The 24835-nt window shown below is 43.1% G+C and overlaps 1 protein-coding gene across 1 annotated transcript in view; it reads right to left on the bottom strand.

Moving 5' to 3' along the window:
• Positions 1-12593, bottom strand: part of CIMAP3 (ciliary microtubule associated protein 3) — a 31677-nt gene extending 19084 nt beyond the window's left edge. Inside the window, exons 1-3 of the mRNA XM_075198147.1 lie at positions 12548-12593; positions 12020-12159; positions 1724-1822 (exon numbers count right to left, since the gene is read on the bottom strand). Of these exons, the coding sequence (XP_075054248.1) occupies positions 1724-1822; positions 12020-12159; positions 12548-12563 (255 nt within the window). The 5' untranslated portion in view covers positions 12564-12593. The remainder of the gene's footprint in view (positions 1-1723; positions 1823-12019; positions 12160-12547) is intronic.
• Between the last annotated feature and the right edge of the window lie 12242 nt (positions 12594-24835).

Here is a 24835-nt window from a genome sequence, read left to right as displayed (position 1 = left end):
AGAAGTGATCACACAGGCTTTCAAAGGGAACAGATGTGAATTTGCCACAAATTGTGAGGGTGCACTCAACCAGGTCAACAGCAACTTCTTGGGCTCACTGAGCTCAAGTTTCAATACTGGATCTCTGTAAAGCAGTAGGATGGTCATAGCTGCATGCGTTTACTAGATATTACTTAATAGACATGCATCAGATGTATATTTTGGAACCATCAGGCTTTTGTTCAATAAATATTATATGCATTATAAGTGGTGCTGGTTGTTTGTACATTGCTATGGATTGATTAAACAAAAATGAACCCTTAAGCAAGGGGGCGGATCTATTAGAGTATGTGGGGGAGGATCTATTAGAGTATGTGGGGGCGGATCTATTAGAGTATGTGGGGCGGATCTATTAGAGTATGTAGGGCGGATCTATTAGAGTATGTGGGGGAGGATCTATTAGAGTATGTGGGGCGGATCTATTAGAGTATGTGGGGCAGATCTATTAGTGTATGTGGGAGCGGATCTATTAGAGTATATGGGGGCGGATCTATTAGGGCATTTGGGGATGTGTGACAGTCTGTGTGGAAGGAAGAATGAATTAAACTAAATATCAATACGTCTCAGGATGGAGATATTTTAGCAAGACAGATCCAAAACGTACCTCAAAATCAATCATGACACGAATTAAGGCTTTAGAATAGTCTCCACATTCCCCAGACTTGAATATTATTGAAAATCTCTTAACATATAAGAATGTTTCTGAGCCAGAAGAAAGGGGAAAAAATCCCTAAAGACTCTTCTCCGACTACAAGAAATGCTGTGATTTCTGCTAAAGGAGGTACTACAAAATACTAACTTCCAGGGCGCCCAAACATTTGCATGTGCCAAATTCCCTGTTTTCTTTTTTAACCTGACAAATTCAGTTTAAATACTAATGTGCATTACTGATTGCAAAAATATGTTATGTTCAAGTTTATACCCCACAGAGGGTTTGCTAACTTATTTTTACTTAGCCATTCAATCGAACATGCAATTAGACAAGGGCTGCCCAAACTTTTGAATATAGCTGTATATGTAATATTAAGAAGACAGTACTTAAACATTTAAAGGCTGCCACGGTGCTCCAGCAAGTGAAGTAGCCATCAGCATCACTCAGTGTGAAAAAAATATCGCAATGAGTAAGAGGTTACAGAAATATTCTTGTTTGGGGTGGTATTTACATATAACTGTTTGAATAGATAGTACACCTGGTAATATCTGAGAAATTTGTTCTGTTTTCAAACTTCTTGTGACATTAGATTCTGATATCTGATGTCCAACTCCTGTTATGCTACAATACCATATACTACATAACGTACAGTTTAAGGGGGTGGGTGAGAGGCTCAGGCACCTGCCAAAAGGGTGGCAGATAAATTACTCCATGTACTTTATTCACTCAAAGCAAAGGCACATGCATGTCCATCAAGTTGGTTGAAATCTTATAAAAGATAGATCATCAGTAAATTAAAAATAACCATGAAACAAAGAAAAAAAAATCCTATTACTCCATGTTACATGTGTCATACAGAATAATAATTACCTTCTGGTATATTGATATAATCTGGAACTGTTCAAATTAGTTAAGTTAAAGTACAACGATGTTCTGAATGTGTGGATAATCTACAGTGAAAGTAACCACATAGCTCAGGGCTACTAACAGAGACGGCTATATTGGATATATACACTACCACAGAATTATTACCTTACTATCTGGGGGGAAGCGGGGTGCAGTCCTGGCTCCCAAACAGTACCCCTTCTTACTCAGCGGTTTCCTCTGCTGAAGGTGCTTCAGGTTGGTAAACTGGTAACACAACAAATTCATAGTTCAGTCAAGGAAGAAAAAACATTTAGCAATAGTCTCTAAGTCATTTGGTATTGTAAATCCTTTTTATAAATGGTATTATCTAAGTTTAAAATATCATCTAAAACAATTCAAAATAAATACAAAAAAATGTATGTTATTCCATGCTCATGCTCTCTGTATTTTGGAAAGAACATCATTGTAAATAAACCAGCCTACACATTTGTCTATCCTCCTATATTGATGCCAGTGACAAATTCCTATTCATCATACAGACATAAATATTGCATTACTGTTGGCATATAAGAGCGCTTTGCTCTTTCTCCTTGTTCCCTGGTTTCCATAGTGACCCGAATCCCCGGTGGTCTAGGAGGAAGAAGGGCAGGTCGCCTATGTCCGATTTGCGCTACTGCGCATGCCCAGACCCTCCAAACTGGAAGTTCGGCTTTTTGCGTCGTTCTTCCATTGGAGCTTGAGAGTGAGCTCTAGAGCTGCGTACCGTTGCTCATATAAAGTTCCCAAAGTAATTCAGACGGTCACTGGAGGCTCCCTAGATAACATTAGGGGCTAGATTTACTAAGCTGCGGGTTTGAAAAAGTGGGGATGTTGCCTATAGCAACCAATCGGATTCTAGCTTTAATTTATTTAGTACTTTCTACAAAATGACAGCTAGAATCTTATTGGTTGCTATAGGCAACATCTCCACTTTTTCAAACCTGCAGCTTAGTAAATCTAGCCCTAGGAGTCTGTTCCCACATACCAAGTTTCTGCACAGATGTGCAGCATATACATCATCATCATCACCATTTATTTATATAGCGCCACTAATTCCACAGCGCTGTACAGAGAACTCATTCACATCAGTCCCTGCCCCATTGGAGCTTACAGTCTACATTTCCTAACACACACACTCAGACAGAGAGAGAGAGAGAGAGAGAGACTAGGGTCAAACTAGCTTCAAACGGGCCCTAAAAACCCACCTTTTTCTTAAAGCCTTTCTGTCTCCCACTTAACTTCCTACCTTATCTTCTGCCTCTGTCCCCCTACTCTCCCTCTCTCTCCTGCGTCTCTGTCTGTTCACCCCTCCCCTTAGATTGTACGCTCCTCTGAGCAGGGCCATCTCTCCTCCTGTTTCCACCACTTCTAACTCTGCTCTCCAGCTACTTAGCCCTCCTCCTCAAAGGTCCTCCACCCCACGTCCACTTTCGCTCCCTCCTCCCCCCTGGGGGTCTCCCTCTCTTCCGCGCCCCCCTTCTTGGGCCCCATCGTTTTCGGATCCTCCCTCCCCTTTCCCCGCCCTCTCTAGCTGTGCATTGAGCGTACTGAGTTGCTGTGTTTACTGTACTGTGCTGTCTCCCATTGTATTGTGATTTTGTTTGTCTCTGTACGGCGCTGCGGATGCCTTGTAGCGCCTTATAAATAAATATTAATAATAATAATAATAGGGTCAATTTGATAGCAGCCAATTAACCTACTAGTATGTTTTTGGAGTGTGGGAGGCAACCGGAGGAAACCCACGCAAACACAGGGATATATTTAAAGTTCCTGCATCCATATGCATATCAGTATAACAGTGTACCACCATATACAACTATATTTACTACTGCATACAGAGATCTGTACTGCATAAACATAAAGTGTATATTGCCTGCTGTACTACAAGTAACTGTGAGCAACTGCATTCATCTCTTATTATTATCTTTAAATAAACAGTAACATGTTTAAGAAACAAAAGCGCTGTGACTTAACACCGCTGAACACCTTTAGTAACATCAGAAGGTATAACCAACCGATTATGGGCCCAGCACCGTTTGTTAAAGCAAACGCTTAAACGTAAAGAATGATAACAGAAGTGCAGGAGAATAAAAGGAAACTGATAACCTACAGATTACTCCTTTAATCAGTACACAAAAAAAAAATGCACAACAGAGACGCCAGCAAGAACTTTGCTAAATTAAAAGGTTCTGAAAATATGCAATGTGGAAATTTGTAATGCAAATGCAATTATTGTGGGCAAAGTTGTGAAAAGTCACAGTAGATCCAGACGCCAGTCCAAATGCTGATGAGGTGAATAGAGCCATGGGCACCATTGGCTTAGCTGTAGAACAGCACGTGTATTCTATCATTAATGATAAAGATTCAGCAAGTGAGATGTGGACTGCCCTGAAATAGGTGTATGAGGACAAAGGTCTGATAAGAAGGATAAGCTTGAGGTGTACAGTGTATGGGACTAAATTGAGTACTTGTGAGAGCATGGATGAGTACATAGACACAATGCTGTCGATATCCCGGCAATTGGCATCTGTGGGAGCACAGGTGGATGACGAAGAAGTCGCAATGGCGATGCTGCAGAATCTCACACCAGGGTATGATTTCCTAGTAATAGCTTTGGAGCCCAACGATACCAAGTTAACAACAGAAACCGTGAGAGCTAAGCTGCTGCAGTTCAATGCTGAGAGCATCGCTCTACTCACACAAAGTGTGAAGTCCAAGAAGCCCAAGTACAGATGCTTCTTACATCTGAATGTAGACTAAAAGTTTCAAGTGGTGCGCAACAGAAGAAGCGTGAAAAATCGAATGAGTCGGCATTGAATGTAGCAGATAGTCATAAGAAAGACTGCTGGTATATGGACTCGGGGTCCACAAGACATTTTAGCTGTAATCAGGATTGGTTCAGTTTATTGAAACCATGTGACTCAGTTACAGTGAAAGGAACCGGTGGAAAACTTCTTACTGCAATAAAAGTTGGGACTTTCAGTTCGCCTGAATATAAAAGGTGAAATCATTGCCACAAACATCAAAGACGCCTTGTATGTACCAGATTTGGGAACCAACCTTATCGCTATAAGCATCCTTGAGAGAAAAGGTTATGAGGTCAAATTCGCAGAGGACAAATGTATTGTTCAAAACCAGAAAGGTACTGTAATTGCAACAGCAACCTGGTGTTACCAGCTTTATGTGATAGACCCCGAAGAATGTCATGCGATGGCGGCTTCAGATAACAGTAAATCAATGGAGCTATTGCATAGGAGATTGGGTCACCTAGGATATGACAACGTCCAGAAACACGCTGAAGAGATGGTGACAGGCATCATTGTGAGCAGTTTGGAAAGACTGACATGCGAGAGCTGCATAAAGGGTAAGCAAACTCGTTGCCCCTTACCCAAATCAGCAACTGCATATACGTCAACTGCATACTGATGTGTGTGGTCCAATGGAAGTGATTGGTCAGTGGCTACAGATACTCTCTGACACTTATTGATGACGCAACTAGGATAACACATGTCTACTTCATAAGAGCTAAGAGTGAAGTCATAGAGAAAATTGAGGATCACAAGAGCCTTGTAGAGACTCAAACAGGTCTGAAACTAAAAGCCTTGAGATCCGACAATGGTGGAGAATACAACAACGGGACTTTAGCTGAATTCTTAAGAAAATATGGCATACAGCAGCAACTAACAATTACCTATACACCAGAACAGAACGGTGTGAGTGAACAATTGTTGAGCGAGCAGGTCTGAAGAAAAGTTTTTGGGGCGGAAGCAGTGTCCACTGCATTTTACCTTAAAAACCGAGCGCCCACAGTAGCTGTAAAATGCCATTGGAGGCGTGGTCCGGGAAAAAGCCAAATGTCAATTATTCTAGTGTATTCGGCTGTAAGGCATATGCACATATTCCTAAAGAAAAGCGACGTAAGTTAAATTCCAAGTCAGTGAAGTGTATCACGCTTGGGTACTGCCAAAAGAGTAAAGGATACAGACTTTGGGACATTAACAACAAAATCCAGATATGTCGTGTTTCACGAAAACACGTCACCTAGTGGAGTAGTGGAACAGCAACCACAAGAAAGGTTAGTGACACTGGATGTTCAGGCAGCAGAAAGCGTATCTGAGTCAGAAAATGTAACTGGATACCCAGCCGGAAAACAGAAGTTCTACGAGGAGTAATAAGGTATTCCCCCTAGGAGATATAGCGAGGAGTACGCTAATCTAGCCTTTTGTGAACCACAAAACATTGCAGAGGCAAAATCAAGCAATAACTGGGAACAGTGAAAAACGGCCATTGATACAGAGTCAAAAGCTCTGGATGACAATCATACATGAACTGTAGTTGACAAACCGAGTAACCGCAAAACGATCAGGAATAAGTGGGTCAGACGGTACCATGCAGGCGGTACAATCACACGCTATAAAGCCCGCCTTGTTGCCAAGGGCTGCACACGAAAGTCTGGGATCGATTACGGAGAGATTTTCTCGCCTCTTGCCAGATACAGCACCCTGAGGTTAGTGATTGCCATCTCCACTATCCATCATTTGTTGTTGTATCAGCTTGACGTTGACTCCCATTCTTAAATGGAGAATTGTTAGAGGAGATTTATATGGAGCCACCTGAATACTACAACGAAGGTTTCTACCAAGAAGGTAAAGTCTGCCTCCAAAAGAAGTTACTTTATGGTCTTAAACAAAGTGGTCGATGTTGGTACATAAAACTTGATGCTGTACTGCTAAACATGGACTTTAATAGGTTAGATACTGATAATTGTCTGTATTACAAAACTATAGAGCAAAGGATGTTCTTCGTAGTTGTGTATGGTGATGATCTACTGCTAGCAGGCCAAGAGAGACCCATCACCAATACCAAACATCTGTTGAAACAGAAATTCAAATTAAAAGATCTAGGCCCTGCAAACAAGCTGTTAAGCATGAGGATCATGCAAAATTTGAATGATGGAACTGTTACAATTGATTAGCAAGCATACATCATAAATATACTTACCAAGTATGGGATGTTTGACGCAAAACCAGCAAATACACCTGTGGATAACAGCTTAAAAATGACAAAGGAAATGTTACCAACAAGCAGTGAAGAGAGGAAATGAGTAAAATCCCTTACAGAAATGCTGTTGGAAGCTTAATGTATGCAAGTATTGGGACTCTCCCGAAATCACATTTGCTGTGAGTCGTGTGAGCCAATTTGCTATTACACCAGGAAGGCAACACTGGACCGCAGTCAAAAGAATCCTAAGATACTTGATAGGTATTAGTTCTTTAAAGTTAGGATTTACTAAAACCAAGAATTCAACTGTAGAGACTTTCTGTTATGCTGATTGGGGATCCAATGAGGATGATCGTCATTCCTACACAGGGTACCTGTTTGTCTTAGTAGGCACAGCGGTCAGCTGGTCAAGCAAAAAACAACCAACTGTTGCCCTATCCACCACTGAGGCAGAGTACATGGCACTCGCAGAAACAGCAAAAGAAGCCTTATGGATAAAGGAGACTTTATGTGAAATCGGTCTTCTTAAACAGAGTGAGACCATCGACATTGAGTGTGATAACCGTGGAGTAATTGATTTGTCTTCAAGCACAAAGCACCATGGATGTTCCAAACACATTGCCATAAGACACCACTTCATCCAAGAGTTAGTGGAGAAGAAGTCTGTCAGTGTGAGTTATATAGCCAGTGAGGACAATCCGGCTGACATGTTAACAAAGGGATTGACCTCACATTTGCTAATTGTATTCCTGAGAAAATGTAGACTGGAATATATTTGAATAATGTTGATATATTTCACCATGTGCTTATTTTGTTTCACTTAACCCTTGAATTATTGTTACAGGAACAGAGACTTTATTGAAATGTTTGATAGAGTAAGTAGAAATGTTATTTCTTTGTGACAGGAGACTTTATTAAGGGAGGGGGAGTGTTGGCATATAGGAGCGCTTTGCTCCATCTCCTTGTTCCCTGGTTTCCATAGTGATCCGAATCCCCTAGTGGTCTAGGAGGAAGTGGGGCAGGACGCCTATGTCAGATTTGCGCTACTGCGCATGACCAGTCCCTCCAAACCGGACTTCGTCTTTTCACGCCGTTCTTCCATTGGAGCTTGAGAGAGATGGACGCACTATCTAGAGCTGCGTACCGTTGCTCATATAAAGTCCCCAAAGTAATTCAGAAGGTGACTGGAGGCTCCCTAGATAACATTAGGAGTCTGTGCCCACATAACAAGTTTCTGCACAGGCTTGCAGCACATATATATATATATAATGTTCCTGCATCCATATACATATCTGTATAACGGTATACCACCATATACTACTATATCTACTACTGCATACAGGGACCTGTGCTGCATGAACATAAAGTGTATATTAGTGATCGGTAGCTCACGAATAATCAGTTCAAAATGAACTAATCTTCAAAGTGAAGTAGCTCATTTAGTTCACAGCTCTGGCAAAGATTAGTTCATCAGGATGTAAAACAAGTGGGAGGAGTTAGACACTAGACCAGGGGTCAGGGAACTTTTTTACCTTTTACCCCAAAATATATTTAGATACGCCGATGTTACCCCCTTGATTTGAAAGGAAGAAAATCATATATTATTGGAATTCAAATATTTTTTGAATCTATTCAAAAATTTCTTTGAAAGCTTCAACTTCAAAACTTCAGGTTTTGGAGAAATGATGTTGCTTAATTTTTGATACGAGAGCATCAATATTGGGGCATTTTGATATCCGAGCAATTTGGATACAGTCTTCAGCGTCCAATCGATTTCTCCGCTTTGTTTTTATGTTCGTAAGAGTGGAAAATCCTTGTTCGCAAAGGTAGGTTGCAAAAGGCAGCAACTTTTTGACTGCCTCCTCATTTGAATGCCTTTGTAGCTGTTGACATACAAAAATATGACAGATCTGCTTTGTTTTCAAATGCAATACGTGCTTCATTATTGCATCGAAGCTCAAGAAGTGCCTCTGCCAACCCTTGAGGCTCTTCTGGTACAACAGCAATTTCACATTTAAAGGGGTCTGCAATCCAACTGACAGCATGTAATCGGCAGCATTACCCCCAGAAATTTCATTTTTACCCCATTTGGGGTAATTTACCCCTGTTCCCTGACCACTGCACTAGACAGTACGATAAAGCACAGCAGCTCCAGCAGGCTCACTCACTGTCTCACTCACACTGGCTCTTTAGTTCCTAACTGTATAAGGAAAGTAGAAAGCACAACACAGTCTATGAAATACAAATCTAATTTTAAAAAAAAACATGTGAAATTGCACCGACTAGCTAAAGCCTATGTATGAGTGAGAGTGTCTGTGTCTGTGTCTGTATGTTCCTGCTACTCATCTTTTTGTGATAAAATCACTATCCTATTAGTCTTAATTCTGGCTTTGGTACTGGGTCCTAAACTCCCCTCTCCATACACTTCCTATTTGTGCTAAATATGCTACTGGGTTTTTTAAAAGCGCTAATACAGCAGCACTGCTACTGTATATTGCCTGCTGTACTACAAGCAACTGTGAGTAACTGTATTCATCTGTTGTCATCTTTAAATAAACAACCTGTTTAAGAAACAAAGTGTTGTGGCTTAACATCCACATTAACACAGCTGAATACTTTTATTACCATCAAAAGGTATAACATAGTTGCCTACTCTAACCAAATGTCCAGGAGACTCACAAATTTTCTCCCGGACTCCCGGACTCCCGAGAAAGCAGGCAAACATCCCGGATCCAGCCATTTCCGTTGTTAAAGAGGGTGGGGGCGGGCTAAACGCGTCGTCATGGCCTCACCCACTGCTGCGATTGGCCGAAATTGTCTAAAACTTAACGGCACAACACGCATGGCCACGCCCCCACCACAAGGACCCCCTCCCGGACAGCTGCCTTCAAAAATAGGCAAGTATGAGGTATAACCAACAATTACTTCACCCAATAAGATAAAAATAAACAGAATAAAAAGGAAACAGGTAGGCAGCTGGATGCAGAAGTACATTATAGAGCAGCATAGTGATCTGCAAGAAGGTTCCTGTCAGTTAAAACTGCTACTGTACTCTATTATCCCAATAGTTTGCACTGACAGAAGATAGATTACAATATACAGTATATTTTTCTGCTAATGCCTCATTCATGTGTTCTTATGTTTCTATGTGAATATCCCATGGTTATTGCAACCAGCAAAAAACACAATATTCTTCAAGTTTTTTTCTCCAAGATCCAGGTATTTTGCCATCCAAATGAGTCCATTATCATGCTCCAGAGATTGGCAAGTGTTAACATAATTACAATTTATTAATTGACTGGTTTTAGAATTTCCAGTTCCAAATCCTCCGGGTCCTTATATTTTTAATACATTTTTTCTAACTAGCAGAAAATAGAAGGCATACTGCTGCTAAAATAGAGGGCATATTGCAGGGCATACTGGGGTGGTGTATTATATTATGCTAGGAATTGTATACGGTGGGCATTGGAATACTTACACTTTCATCTATATGGTGCACGGTGGTATGTGCAGAACACTAACTATGTCCTTATATATTTTTTATATATGGCAGCACAGTGGTTAGCATTGCTGCCTCAAGACGCTGTGGTCATGGGTTTGATTTGAACTAGGGTCCTATCAGTGTGTAGTTTGTATGGTTTTTTAGCTGTTTGCATGGGTTTCCTCCTGGTGCTCTGGTTTCCTCCCGCATCCCAAAAACATAATGGGCTTCTGATAAAATGGACCCTAGTGTGTGTGTATTAGGGAATTAAGTCTGAGACAAGGACTGGTATGAATGATTACATATTCTTTGCACAGTACTGTTTAATAAGATTGTCACTGTATAAATAAAGAATTAGATTTATTTGCCATAGTATGCAGGTCATTGCTAACTTTGTATATCATGCAGTACATGTATGCACTCTTGGAAATGGATATTTGAGTTAGGAAATACATCAACAACAATTGTAATAAAACCCAACCGACTGTTTTGCCTAACCAGGTTCAAAAACTGCGTGTGCATACTTTTCCACAGTAATCCCCCATCACAATACGTCACTCTTATTTGGCATCTCCTCCACATCATTGAGTTCTAGCTTGGGATATTTATTAAAACTGGGACAAGACAGAAATGGGGTAAACAGAGAATGTTCGCATGACATTTATAGAATTGCTATACAGTTGTCAGGGTCATCGCTGCCATTAGGGAAGCCTGGCAATTGCCTAGGGCGCAAATGGTTAGAGGGCTCCATGGAAACATTGAAAACACTCGATGTCTTTTCACGGCATTCCCACTGAGCACTGAGAGAGGGGTCGCTGCTATGATTTTACTGCCCAGTGCTACTCCTCCAAACTGAAGGGAGCAGCAGATATCGCACCCACCTTCTGCCTGCTAAGATACAGAGCAGCAGGGAGTGGGAATGCCATCTCCGAGGTCGGTGTAGGGGAGGCAGCATTCTGTGGAGGAGAGCACCAAAATTGCATCCACTGGCCCTACCACCTGTACCATTCCTACGAAAGTTATCAGTGCTGTTATCTGCCTGCCTTTTCTTGAACTCCAAGAATACCCCAACACAACAAATTCTCAAAAATTAGCCTTGTTCAACTCGGAATCCTTGCCCCACTTTAGCAGCATGAACTTTAAAAAGGACCGGGACGTCATTTCCGGGATCTACCCAGAAGGCAACGGTCGGATGCCAACAGCAGTAGCGCCGCGTCCCGGCAGCTGGGGACAGCCGGGCGCGTGTGTGAGAATAAGCCTGTGGGCTAATTAAGTAATTAATTAGAATCAGAACCCCTGTCCATGTGATCTAGTGCCAGGCTCTGATTGGCTGGTACTGGTATTTAAGGCAGTGAGGTCTGCAGCCTCACTGCCGGTTATAGTTTCTGTATCCAGTCTGCTAGCCTGCTCTCTGCCCTGTTCCTGTCTATTAGACTCGCTGTTGTTTACCCGTGTATGACCCTTGGCTTGGATTTGGACTTTGCTTGTGAACCTCGTGACCCTGACCTCTGGCTTGAATACCGACCTCCCTGCCTGCTCGTGACCCCTGACCTCAGCTTGTTTATTGGTACCATTGTCTGCTGCCGACCCCTGACCTCTGCTTGGATTCCACTCCGCCTGCCTGGGTTCTCCCCGGCCGGTACACACTTCACAACCCTCTGTCAGTCTGCAGCCCAGTCTGTCCCCACCATCAGGGGCTCCAGTGAACACCTGACTGGCAGAGTAGACTGCTTGAGGGGTTCCTAACAGTTACCCTGCAGCTTTTTTTCTTTCTTACAATTGTTGCTAAAGGGACGGGACTCTTTGGTGCACACACTTGTATGTATCTATCCAATATAGCACAATTTTTAGGGTCCGCAATGGGGTAATAAATAAGCAAAATCTATCTGTCCTATTTCAGCCCTGATTTAATCAATGACCCCCAGCATGTTTCCACCCACCTCTTCATTGTTGTAGCTTCCAGGTCCCACATTTGGGGTTCCTCTAATAGGGGCTAATTCATTTCCCAGGCGGTCTGAGGCACAGTTATATGGGAAAAGATTTCTTTCCTGTCTGCTGCCAAAGCAATTTCTCAAGGTTTCTGAAGATTTAAAAAAAGAAACCAATGAAATCTATAAACAATACTATATAATACAAACAGAACAAATTGAAATAGAAAAAAATGGCTTTTTGTAGACATTGCACTATGCAGCATTGCAAACAGTGCTTTTTACCCAAGCCTTTTCTACAGTTTTATTATAATTCCAGTCTATTTTTTCTAGTAACTAATTTTAAACAAAAAACGTTTCTACTAAACTATGCTACTGTGTGAATTAGGAGTGCAATTTTTCAGTCTCTCATAGTATTTTAAATTATGCTACATTAAGTTATGCTTGTGCTACCTGCTATGGTTAAATATAGTGCATAAAGTATAGTTATAGCTGTCTTCATATAAATTCTCCTTGGGAAATATCAGTGTTCTTTCTTACTTGGTTTATGCTCCATGCTCTCTCCTGTTTTGTGTACTTGTGTTGCTATGGCCATGAGGAGGGAACTCATTTGTGACGTCACAGTGCTATACAGTTTTTTCTGAACAGTTCATGGTAGTTTAGCATTGGCTCCATCTGCTGGTTATATATCATACTGCAGCCAAACACCTTGGCTGATCTGTACAGAAGATGTTTGGGAAGTAGTTTCTTATAAATGATAACTACTAAAGGGCAGATATGCTTTCAGTCACTATCTGTGCAATCAAAACCAATGGTTTCACTGAAACAGTAGTATAGTAATGTAAATTACTTCCCATGCCTACATTTTACTTTACTGATTTTTGCCCTTTATAATAATTCTACTTTTTATATAAGAAATGCATTTCTCAGTATCCGTTCTTACATTATATGCTGGCAATTAAAGGTCTTAAAAAACATTTGAATTTAACATACTGTATATGTAATTTTTTATTTATAAAATGAGCATATTGCGTAGACTGAAAGATTTCTGCTAAAAACTGTAAACTTCAAAATTTAGAATTATGCACACCACATGTCCTCTGCCCAGCATAAACGACTTAAGCATATTATATACGGTACCCTGCCTGACAGTCATACATGCATACCACCGAAACTATGACCACCATATACAATCCTGTGACCAGAATTACAGCCCCATGCTCACTGAATACAAACTGTGCCCAGAATTACAACCTCATTGCAACAGTATACAACCCTGGGTGAGCATTGTGAGGGACTTACCTGGGTGCAGCGTTTCCAGGGGGTCCCTCAGCGTTCGGCCGCAGTGTCCTGTGGGGATGAACGGGCCGGGGAGCAAATCAGCGCTCCCTGCTCGATCATTTAAACTTTAGCACTGCAGCGAGCCAATCCGGGCTCGCGGCGGCGTCACATACAGAAACGGCGGCAGTGCACTGAGGACGGTGGCAGAGCAGTGGCAGTTCAGTGAGGACAGCGGCAGGAAGAAGACCTACACAGAGGTAGTGCGAGGCACTTTTGGAGCAGGTAAGGCCTTGCAAGGCACCCCTTCTCCCGGGCCCATGCCTGCACCTTGCACATATTCTATTAATAAAGTGCTTTCTTCTGTCACCGTGCATTAGACTCATTCTGCATACCAGGCGCTAGGCCAAAGCCTCATATAACAGGGCACAAGGCCCTTAGGTAGATGGTTGCAGGACACTAGTCCCCATAGTTAGGCAGGGAGAAGTCCCTCATATAACAAGGCACAAGGCCCTTTGGTAGATGGTAGCAGGGCATTAGGCCTCATTTTGAGGAAGGGTTGTGACCCCTGGTGTACAAGGTCCACAGGACCCTTTGTGGTACGTCTTCTAGGTCAGGCAGTAAGCTCTGTGTAAGTGTAGGAAAAGATACTGTTTGTTTCTGTACTGTTGTGCCTGTGTACTTTGTGGGTTGTTTGGTGTGTTTTTCCCCCTCAGGATCAAGATGTCAGGCCCCCATTAAAGGTAGGCTCTTGTTTGCTGCTGTTCCTTTGTAACTCTCTTTACTTGTGGGGACAAGGGGATCTGTTAGAGCACCACACAGCTAGGGTAGAACAGAGGCAGTGATTGGGCTCCCCACTGGCAGTGCAGCACGTCCCTCTTGAGTTCCAGGCGCTCGTTCCGTGTTTCTAGTTAGGTGTCTAATTCTGAGTTCCGGCAGGTTCTCCTGACGGCTCCAGCTTAGGCGGTGTTACCACCCGGGTGAACGCGACCAGCCTGAGTTCCGGCAGTGGCCACTGACGGTTCTGGGTGGGAGCCACCACCCTGGTGGCTTGTTGTTCCAGTGGGCCTCGGTGGGGCAGGTGGCGCCTGGTCCTTGGGACTCTGTAAGCAATTCCGTATTGAGAAGACAGTCTTCTTGTTAAGACCTGGGTTCAGGTTCAGGATCAGCCCCCGGAGTAGAAGGCGAACAGCGGCTGGTGTCCCCTATAGGTAGAGGGAGAAGGTTTAGGGAGTACACCGCACCCAGTGCCTAGCAAAGTTGCATTGCCTGACCATTAGTGGTTGTAGGGTCGGGGCGCCTGATGAAATTTAGATACCTCCAACCAGCCATGGTGTTAAATCAATATAACACCCATGTTTTATAATAAATCCTCCCTCCAGCCCAAAATGAAAATAATAGTATTCACTTTTGATAAATATATCTATTTCTCTCCAACTAGCCCTGATATTAAATTAATAGCATACACATTTAATAAATAGACCTATTTCCCCCCAACATTAAACAGTATTTCCATTTAATAAGTAAACCTATTTCCCTCCTTGCAAACTGCCCCAGCAATAAATTAAATAACATTTACGTTTAATAAATATAACAATTTTCCGCAACCATCCCAGACATTAAATAATTCATAATCACATATAATAAATATACCTAATTTTCCCCAAACAGCCACACATTCAATTAATAGCTCTCAAACCACCCCAGCATTAAATTAAAGGTCCAATCACCTCATCTTAACTTCATATGCCCCACTATTAAATTGCCCCACCACTCATAAATAAGATAGCACCCATAATTAGCTCCCACCTGCACTCCACCATTAAATTAATAGCCTACCTCCCACATTATATTAAGATCCCCGTTTCCTCACACATTATATTAATATTTTAAAATGTGGCCTTAAGCTGAATGCAGATAAACGCATCTGTTTGTCACGAAGCAGGCACTTACCTTACAGGGTTAAGTCTGGTGACATGCTGCTGCCCATGGATGTTAGGCTGTGTTTATATATACTAGTGTTTCAATGGGCGTTCTTCCTCTAGTTTTCAGGAATTCGTGGTGCTCGTGTGTCACTGTCAGCCTGAGTCCTTAGAGTTCAGATAGGATTAATTGATTTAATTTTTTTTACTGTCAATTTTTTTTGCATATTTTCTTGTTTCATATTCTTTCATTCCCCCTTCTGTTTGTCTCTTGTTCTTTATTTCACCTTATATTCTGCCTTTTATCTCCCTCCTTTTCCTTCGTTTTTCTGTTTCATACATTCATAACAAACTTTTGTTCATTTATACCCTGCACCATGTCTCACCCAGTTTCACCATGTCTCCAAAACAAGTAGCAACCCTCCAGAAGTGGAAGGTGCACAACCAGACTTTATCAGTTAAACAAGTCAAACACGCTGTGAAATGCAACCACAAGTCAGCGAAAAAATGCAAAATTACAAGCAAGGGGAACCCACGAGGAACATCCCTCCATTAAAGCCATAATGGGGGCTATAATGGAGGAATACCCCTTGATGAATTGCCTATAATAATTGAAGAATCCGAGAAAGAGTTGAATGGCCTTCAGTCCAGTAGGTTGTGGCCAATCTCAGATGGCCTTCAGTTTAGCGGGATCCATCTGGAGTCAAGTAGCTGAAATAATATACCCCAGGAAGGGTAATTGTCTTTGTTCAGAAAGACACTTGTCGATTGTCAGGCATCGGGGTCTTAGTCCTGTTTACACCACTCAGCGGTACCATATCACCGTACATTTCGCTCCTGGTCGAATGCAGCATTCTTTCCTGGGACAAGCGTGACTTCTGTCTGCAGTACTGGAGGCTGCCATCTTGGGTGAGACATTTACCAAACATCCTGCTGAGTCTGAACATCTGATCTCATCCACCAATTGGCTTCCTCTGCAGACTATAAGGGTCTCCTCCTACACTCAGCAAATTGCCTGTGCAACACTTTCCTAGTTCCTGGTTCCAGATCTTCACAGTTGCTATTGTTTTGCTGCTCCATTCTGCCTGCTGTATACAGATCTCAACCCTTCATGTGAATTCAGCTTCATCCTGGTTGCTGCTTCAATCCTCCTGCTGTATACAGATCTCCACCATTTACCCTCTGAGGGAATTCAGCCTCATCCTGCTGCTGTGTTATGGACTTCTCTGTGTGAGTTCATCATCATCTTGCTGGCTGTTATATGAACTGCAAACCAATAACTCTCTGTGAATTCTGCTGCTTCATCTAGTTGCTGTTATATGAACTGCAAACCAATAACCCTTTGTGAGAATTCAGCTGCTTCATCTTACAGCTGTTATATGAACAGCAAACCATCAACCCTTCGTGTGAATTCAGCTGCTTCATCTTGTTGCTGTTATATGAATTGCAAACCATTGACCCTTGTGTGAATTCAGCTTCATCCTGTTGCTGTTATGTGAACTGCAAACCATTAATTCTTGTATGAATTAAGCTTCATTCTGCTTGCTGAAATACTTTGGTTATTTATTCCTCATGTGGATTCAACTTCATACTACCTGCTTGTGTACAGTTTCCAGCTATTATCTTCTGTGTGGTTCCCTCTCCTAACATCCAGTATACAGGATTAGAGCAAGCTCTATAAACAAGGCATTCATCCGGCCTCCCAGTTTCCACTACACTTCTGTCATAGCTAGTCCCAGGATTTCAGAAACCCTATTGCCATGACATCGATCTTGCAGGACAGCCGGTGTTCCCTAAGATGAATAAGGACCTCAGCCACATGTTTTCTGTCAGTGAGGAAATCTTGCAAAAAAATAAGAATATCATCCAGGTAAATTATTACAAACTGATAAAGAAGATCCCAAGATATTTAATTCATAGAGTTTTGGAATACCGTTGGGGCGCTGCACCAGATATTTGAAGTGACGGTCAATGGTGTGAAAGGCCATCTTCCACTCATCACCCTCCTTGATAAGGATAAATTGTATTCCACCTTGCAGGTCTAAATAAGAAAAACATGTAACATGCAAAGAGGAGAGCTCCATTGCTCTATTGCAAATTGTCATTGCTGAAATACAAATAATAGGTGTGGCAGGCTTGGTCGTCTAAATCTGCAGTCACATTGTACTGTGTTATATAGGTAACAGCAATGGAGTAATAGAGCTCTCCTCTTTGTAATTGTCGTGGCTGAAATACAAATATTAGGTCTGGCAGGCTTGGTCTTCTAAATCTGCAGTCACATTGTACTGTGTTATCAAAATGGATTCACAGCAGTACACAGAAGACCAGGAGAACCAAGCAGCTACTGGCACCACCAGTCATGATGATAGTAATCCCTGTACGTCATCTGCTAAAGCCTATGTTAAAGTGCATAGTGTTTTTAAGTCAGAGAAACAAAAATGTAAAAAAAACACCTTTTACCTTGGCCAAGAAAAAAAGACCTGTAATCCAGGGAAAGTTATCTGCAGAAAAAAATAAAATTGCCAATATGCCATTCTACACACGCAGTGGCAAGGAAATAATGAGGCCTTCGCCTTTCTCTATGAGTGCTAGTTCTGCAACTATCACTGAGGCATCTTCTTGTAAGGTCAGTCATGACCAAGCAAGACCTTGTCACTCGGACTCCAAAAGGGGTATCCAAATACTTTTACATGTAAAACCCGAGCTGCAAAAAAATAGTAAGGCATTGGAGGAAAATGTGTGTTCTGATTCAGAAATGACACAAATTCCTGAGGAGAGGCGATCCATAAGTGCTAAGTTTAATCCTGACCTGTCTGATAGTGTACCCATAAAGTAGGCCCCTTTCAGCATTTTTGCAGATGTGTGCATGAACATCTCAAGTGTAGCCGGTGATACACAAATTGAGGATGCAACTTTGGAATTGCATCAGGATGAGGGGGATATTTGTGTAGTCGATGAAGTAGCTAATGAGGATGTTGATGAGGATGATTTTGTTTGTGTAAGTCGTGCACCAGTGGAAGCAGTTCTTGCACGTGATAAGAAGAAGGCCATTGTCATGCCTGGGCATTAGACCAAAAAATCCACTTCTTATGTGTGTAATTATTTTTACCCAAATCCTGACAACAGTTGTCTAGCCATTTGTAGTGTTTGTAAAGCCACAGTCAGCAGAGGTAGGGACCTTAACCATTTTGGAACCTAATCCATGTTACGCCATTTGAAGCGAGTTCATGGAAAGCTGTTGGGAAACTCAGGAAACTCATGTTAAAAAACTAACAACAAGCAGTCCATCATCAGCTAGGTCCCATCTCTCAGCTAGATCTCGACACCGGCAATCTACACCCACAACACCATCCTCATCAATATCCTCAGTAGCTATCGGAGTTAGTCCTGCATCCAAGTTGCTAAGGCGAGATGACTCCTCCACTATCCTGGATTCCTCAGAAGAATTCTTGAGCGTTAGTCCCACTGCTGCTGGGGGTGAATCTTCATCCCAAAAGCTTACCAAGAAGAAGACTACTAGTAGTTTACAACAAATGACTGTTAAACAATCCTTTGCAAGAGGAAGCAAGTATGAAAGCTGTCACCCAGTCGCAAAGCGGATCACAGATGGTATAGCGACTATGCTAGTATTAGATTTGCGTCCAATATCCACTATTAATGCAATTGGTTTTAGACAATTACTTGAAGTCTTGTGTCCCCATTACCAAATTCCACCACGACACCATTTTACTAGAAAAGCTATTCCTATTCTTAACCACAGATATGTGTACAAGTGGAACTGGGCAAACTAACGTTTATATGACTGTGACAGCCCACTGGGTTGGTGATTCGCCTTCACCAGCAGGAACAGCAGCAGCATGTACTCAAGTACGTCACATTTTTCAGAGGCAGGCTACTCTGTGTATCACCGGCTACTCTAAGAGGCATACAGCTGACAATCTGTTGCAAAAACTAAGGGATGTCATTGCAACATGGCTTATCACGCTTGGACACTCATTAGGATATGTAAATTCTGATAACGCCACCAATATTGTGAGAGCATTACAGATGGGTGAATTCCATCACATCCCATGTTTTGCTCACACAATAAACTTGGTGTTGCAGAGCTTTTTAAAAAATGACAGGGACATGTAGGAGATGCTGTCTGTGGCCCGTAAAATATCTGGACATTTCCAGCATTCGGCAACAGCATGTAGGAGATTGCAACAGCTACAAGAGCAATTTAATTTGCCCTGCCACCAACTGAAGCAAGAGGTGGTGACAAGGTGGAATTCCACCCTGTATATGCTTCTGCGGATAGAGGAACAGCGAAAAGCCATCCACGCTTACTTCACAAGCCATGACATTGGTAAAGAAGGGGGATGTATTTTACTCATGCGAAGTGGAGAATACTTTCCGTGTTGTGCAAGGTGCTGGAACCATTCGAAGTAGTCACCTGTGAAGTGAATTCAGACAATGCTAGCTTGAGTCAAGTGATTCCCTCAAGCTGCTTTTGGAAAAGCAGCTTGAGAAACTGAAGAAGGAGATTAAACAAAGCAATTACACTAAGTATGTCAGACTTTTGACATCTGGTCTGGTCTAAAAGAATTGACCAAAAAACGTGACACCTCTGCTGCAACTCCACTTGGTCCTACTATCAACATCCAAAGGATGGTGGAGGATTATTTTCACGACAACATTGAAATAGACACATCAGACTGTCCCTTTCCATACTGGGAGAAAAAAAAGGGAATCTGTAGACCCATGTACCAACTCGCTTTGCACTGCCTAAGCTGCCCACCCTCCAGTGTGTACTCGGAGAGAGTTTACAGCACAGCCGGGAACCTTGTCAGCGATCGGCGTAGGAGGCTACTTCCTCGAAATGTGGAAAAGATGATGTTCATAAAAATGAACTTCAATTTCCACGAGGAAGGCCTTTCCCGCTGTCACGAACACGCTCCCAGCTGCCGTGACTTTGGGGTGTTTGCTGTATGAGGTCACACACGATTTCAGCCCGCAGTCTCTCTCACCTATCACACAGGTTCTAGACCTACGGAATCGCCCCCAAACACAGCGCTCTCACACCCCCAGACACTTCAGGTACAGCCACCACCTATTGGATACGGGCAATAGGACCCCAATATACTGTCCCACACTGGCACACATGCTTCTAGTTCCACAAACTAGCAAGACTAGTCTATAGGCCTATGTAACACTGTCCTCTCCTGGTTTTCCTCTTACCTCACCAACCGCTCCTTCTCAGTCTCTACTCATGATTCTACATCACCCCCTCTTCCCCTACCTGTTGGCGTCCCTTAAGGCTCCGTTCTTGGCCCCCTGCTTTTCTCCCTCTACACTTCTTCCCTTGGTGTCCTTATCCGCTCCTTTGGCCTCCAGTACCACCTCTATGCTGATGATACCCAAATTTATCTTTCATCCCCTGACCTCTCCCCTTCCCTTCTGTCTCGTGTCTCCTCCTTTCTCTCGGCCATCTCATCTTGGATGTCCCAACGCTTCCTTAAACTCAATATTTCCAAGACCAAGCTCATTGTCTTTCCCCCTGCCAGGACTCTCCCACCTCCCCCCCTCTATTTCTGTTAATAACACTACCCTCGTTTCTGTCCCCCAAGTCCGATGCCTTGCGGTCATCCTTGATTCCTCCCTCTCATTCAAGCCTCACATTCTGTCCCTCTCAAAATCCTGCTACTTCCACCTTCGGAATATATCTAAGATACGTCCCTTTCTCACCACGGAAGCCACGAAAACCCTTGTTCACTCGCTTGTTATCTCTCGCCTTGACTACTGTAACCTTCTTCTCTCTGGCCTACCTGATTCTCGCCTTGACTCTCTTAAGTCTATCCTCAATGCTGCTGCCCGCCTCATTTTTCTCTCCCAATGCTCTGTATCTGCTGTCTCCCTCCAACAGTCACTACATTGGCTCCCCATACCATACATAATTAAATTTAAACTCCTCAACCTCACCTTTAAAGCTCTTAGTCAATCTTCCCCTCCCTACATCTCCAATCTCATTTCTACCTACACTCCTACCCACCCCCTCCGCTCTGCCCGTGACCGCTGCCTCACTACTTCACTGATCACCTCCTCTCACTCTCGTCTTCAGGACTTTGCCCGGGCTGCTCCCCTGCAGTGGAACGATCTTCCACGTTCCATCAGGTTAGCATCTACTCTCAAAGGCTTCAAGCGTGCCCTTAAGACTCATTTCTTTATTCAAGTCTATCAGTCCTCCTCCTAACTTCCTTGTCCTGGCTCTCTCCCCCAATTAGTACCACCCTTTTTGTGTCTCCCCCTTCCCTTTAGGATGTAAGCTCTCTTGAGCAGGGCCCTCTTTCCTTGTGTGCTCTTTCTACTGTTCCTTCACCCTGTGTACCTCTTGGACTGCTTCGCTAGCCTTGTTTTCCCTGTTTTCTTAAGCTTGGCCTTCTTCTCGCTGATTTCTACTATGCCTTTCACTACCTGTTCTAGAGTTAATCTCATTTTGTTTTTGGTCCACTAAATTCTTCAGATGTCACTGATACTGTCCCTCACACAGTTGCTTTGAGTTTGAATCACTTGGGATTTTAAAAGCAAGAAATATATTTGTTTATTGGGGTATGCTGTTCAGAGTCATACAGCACCCAGCTTTTTCTCCACTTGTTAATATGTGAAAGGAAGAAGCATACACATTTATGGTGGAGGTACCAGACTTGCGGGTGGCTGCAGAGTTTCTTTTCACCTGCAAAACTATTGGATATTAATGGGTGCTCAAGAGGTGCCAGTAATCGGGAGTTTCTGCTATACTTTCACTGGGATGACTTTATAACCATTCAGGGGCATTTGATGTTGGTATGTGCATTATATGCCCCAATACCCATGTGATATAAATATTCACACATAAAAATAACACATGAAATTCTGACAGTCTGGTGCCCTCTCACTCTCATTATTCATTTACAACATAAATAAGACTGGAACAAGTAGTACTTTGGGAGGACAATTTTAAAATTAAAGAAAGAGAAGGTTTTTTTTTTTTTAACTCAAAGTTTTATTGCATAATAAAGTATGAATGACATAAACATAAAACAACAAGCATTTTGATTGAAATAATCACAGAGCAGAGTAGGTATCCAGCAATGTCACTCACAAAACAGTAAAATGTATTGCAATATAACAAGATAGTAATGGGTAAGGGGCGGAGGGGAAAGGAAGTGGGCATTGAAGGGGGTGTAGGGTAGGTAAGGGGAGGGAGATGGCCGTCTCATGGGGTATACTAAGAAAAGCATGTTCACCTTCAGAAGGGAGCGCTATCAGGTCTGCATGGGAGCACTTTAATGTAGTAAGGGGGTCGATGCTATCTGGAATTGTGTGGGGGGAGATTATTTGGAGGAAGAGAAAACTGCGGGGATCCTAGGCATAAAGCCAGGGGGCCCAAATTTGATGAAATTTGTCTTCTTTGTCTCGCAGTAGTGACGTGATTTTTTCCATGTTGGCAATAAACCATATATATGATCTACGAGAAGAGATGCGGGGGGGGTCCGCCTGTTTCCAAAATTTAGCAATCAGGCATCTGGCGGCTGCCAGGACATGTGAAACAAGTTTTGCAGAATGGGTGTCTAGGTCTTGTATAGGATAACAGAGTAGGAAGGACCATGGGTTCTTCCTAATAGGGCATTGGAGGAGGGAGGAAAGAAGTCTCGAAACCCTGTCCCAGAAGGAGGAAATAACAGGGCATGACCACCAAATGTGCACGAAGGTGCCTCGCTGACCACAATTTCTCCAGCAGTCGGGAGAGGCTGACTGGTTCATCTTTGCGAGCCTGTCAGGTGTGAGATACCACCTGTAGTAAACTTTGTACGCATTTTCCTTAATTAATGTGGAGATGGAACTAGAAGCCACATTCAGCCTGATGGTCTCCCAGCAGTCCTCCTCCGGGGGAGGGCCCAGATCCCTCTCCCACTCCCTCTCATGTGCGTTCCCGGAAGGCACCAATTTCTCCAGTAGAAGACTATACAAGGACGAGATCATGCCCCTTCGCAAAGGGGAAGAAAGGCAGAGAGATTCAAATTGGGAGGGGGAGTGAGGTGAATTGTCCGACAGGAGTGACAGGAGGAAGTGCCGAACCTGCAGATATTGGTAGAAAGGCGGGTGAAAGTTAGGGACTCTGGAACAGAGGGCGTCATAGGATATAGGCCTTCCTCGCTCAAGAAGGCTTCCTGCAAATCGGAATCCCGCCCTGGTCCATAGCCGAGAGAAAGATCTGGACATTCCCGGGGGGAAGGTGGGGTTATGCCAAAAGAGTATAATGTGCAGAGGGTTAGGAAAGATAGAGAGATGGTCCTTGCAGGTCTCCCAGATCCGAGCCGCAAACTCCAGAGTTGGAAAACGTTTGGTTAGCGCCTTCCGAATAACAGAGGGAACTCCCCAGAGGCCAGACAGGCCGGGTATGGAAAGATAGGCAGCCTCCAAGTCTGCCCATGCATGAGATGCCGGAGGAGCAAATGAGGAGACCACTGAGCTAAGCTGGGCTGCCCAGTAGTAGGCCTTGAGGTCGGGAAAGCCCCTGCCTCCGCAGCCCTTAGGTTTTTTGAGTAGTGCCAATCGAAGCCTGGGAGACCTGCCACGCCAGACAAATTTAGAAAGGTGTTGCTGCATAGAGTAAATTTCAGTTAGAGGTATTCTCACAGGCAGTGTCTGGAAAAGGTAGAGAAGTTGAGGGAGGACAGTCATTTTTACAGCAATGATCCTGCCCAGCCACGAGATGATTAGGGTTCGCCAGGAGAAGATGTCTGATTTGAGTTTGTGAAAAAGAGCTGGGTAGTTCTCCTGATATAGGGATTCATATGAGGTGGTTATATATACTCCCAGGTATTTTAATTTTTTCTTCTGCCATCTAAAGTGAAAATGGGAGGTGAGATCACAGCAGTCCTGTGAGGGCACGTTAAGAAATAGGGCTTCGGATTTTGTTATATTGATTTTATATCCGGACAGGTCGCCATACCTCGAGAGAAGGCAGAACAGGTTGGGCAGAGATATTCTTGGCTGCTGGAGCGTGAGGAGTATATCGTCAGCAAACAGTGAGAGCGTACTCTCCCGAGACCCTGTCTCCACTCCTCTGATATCTGGGGAGGCTCGGATAGTAGCTGCCAAAGGCTCAATCACCAGGGCAAAAATTAATGGGGAGAGTGGGCATCCTTGGCGGGTGCCATTGCTTATTGGAACGGAATCAGAAGGAGAACCATTAACCATAACCTTATCAGAGGGATGAGAATACAAGGCCTGGACCCCCGACAAGAAATCCCCCGACAGACCGAAATGCTTGAGGGTATGAGTCATGAACTGCCAGGAGATCCTGTCGAAGGCCTTTTCGGCATCCAAGGATAAAATGATGGAGGGAGTTAAGTATGTGAATGAGGTCGAAAGAGAAGGTTTTAAAGCTTTAGTAGCAGACTTTTGAAGTGATGTTTGTACTCTTTTCCCCATACTCATTTTCCTCCAGATGTATACCCATTTCTCATAATTAATTTAAAACAGAAAAGAGGGTGGAACATGTAGTACTTTGGGAGAACAAATGAAAAGTTAAAATGAAAGGAGGAGGCTCTAAAATGTTAGTTGCAGGATTTTGAAGTGACATTTTTATTCTTCTCACCATGTG

Source organism: Mixophyes fleayi, chromosome 2 (assembly GCF_038048845.1).
Source record: "Mixophyes fleayi isolate aMixFle1 chromosome 2, aMixFle1.hap1, whole genome shotgun sequence".
Lineage (NCBI taxonomy): Eukaryota > Metazoa > Chordata > Amphibia > Anura > Limnodynastidae > Mixophyes > Mixophyes fleayi.
The sequence above is the reverse complement of the archived record's forward strand: the minus strand, read 5'-3'. Positions and strand labels throughout refer to the sequence as shown.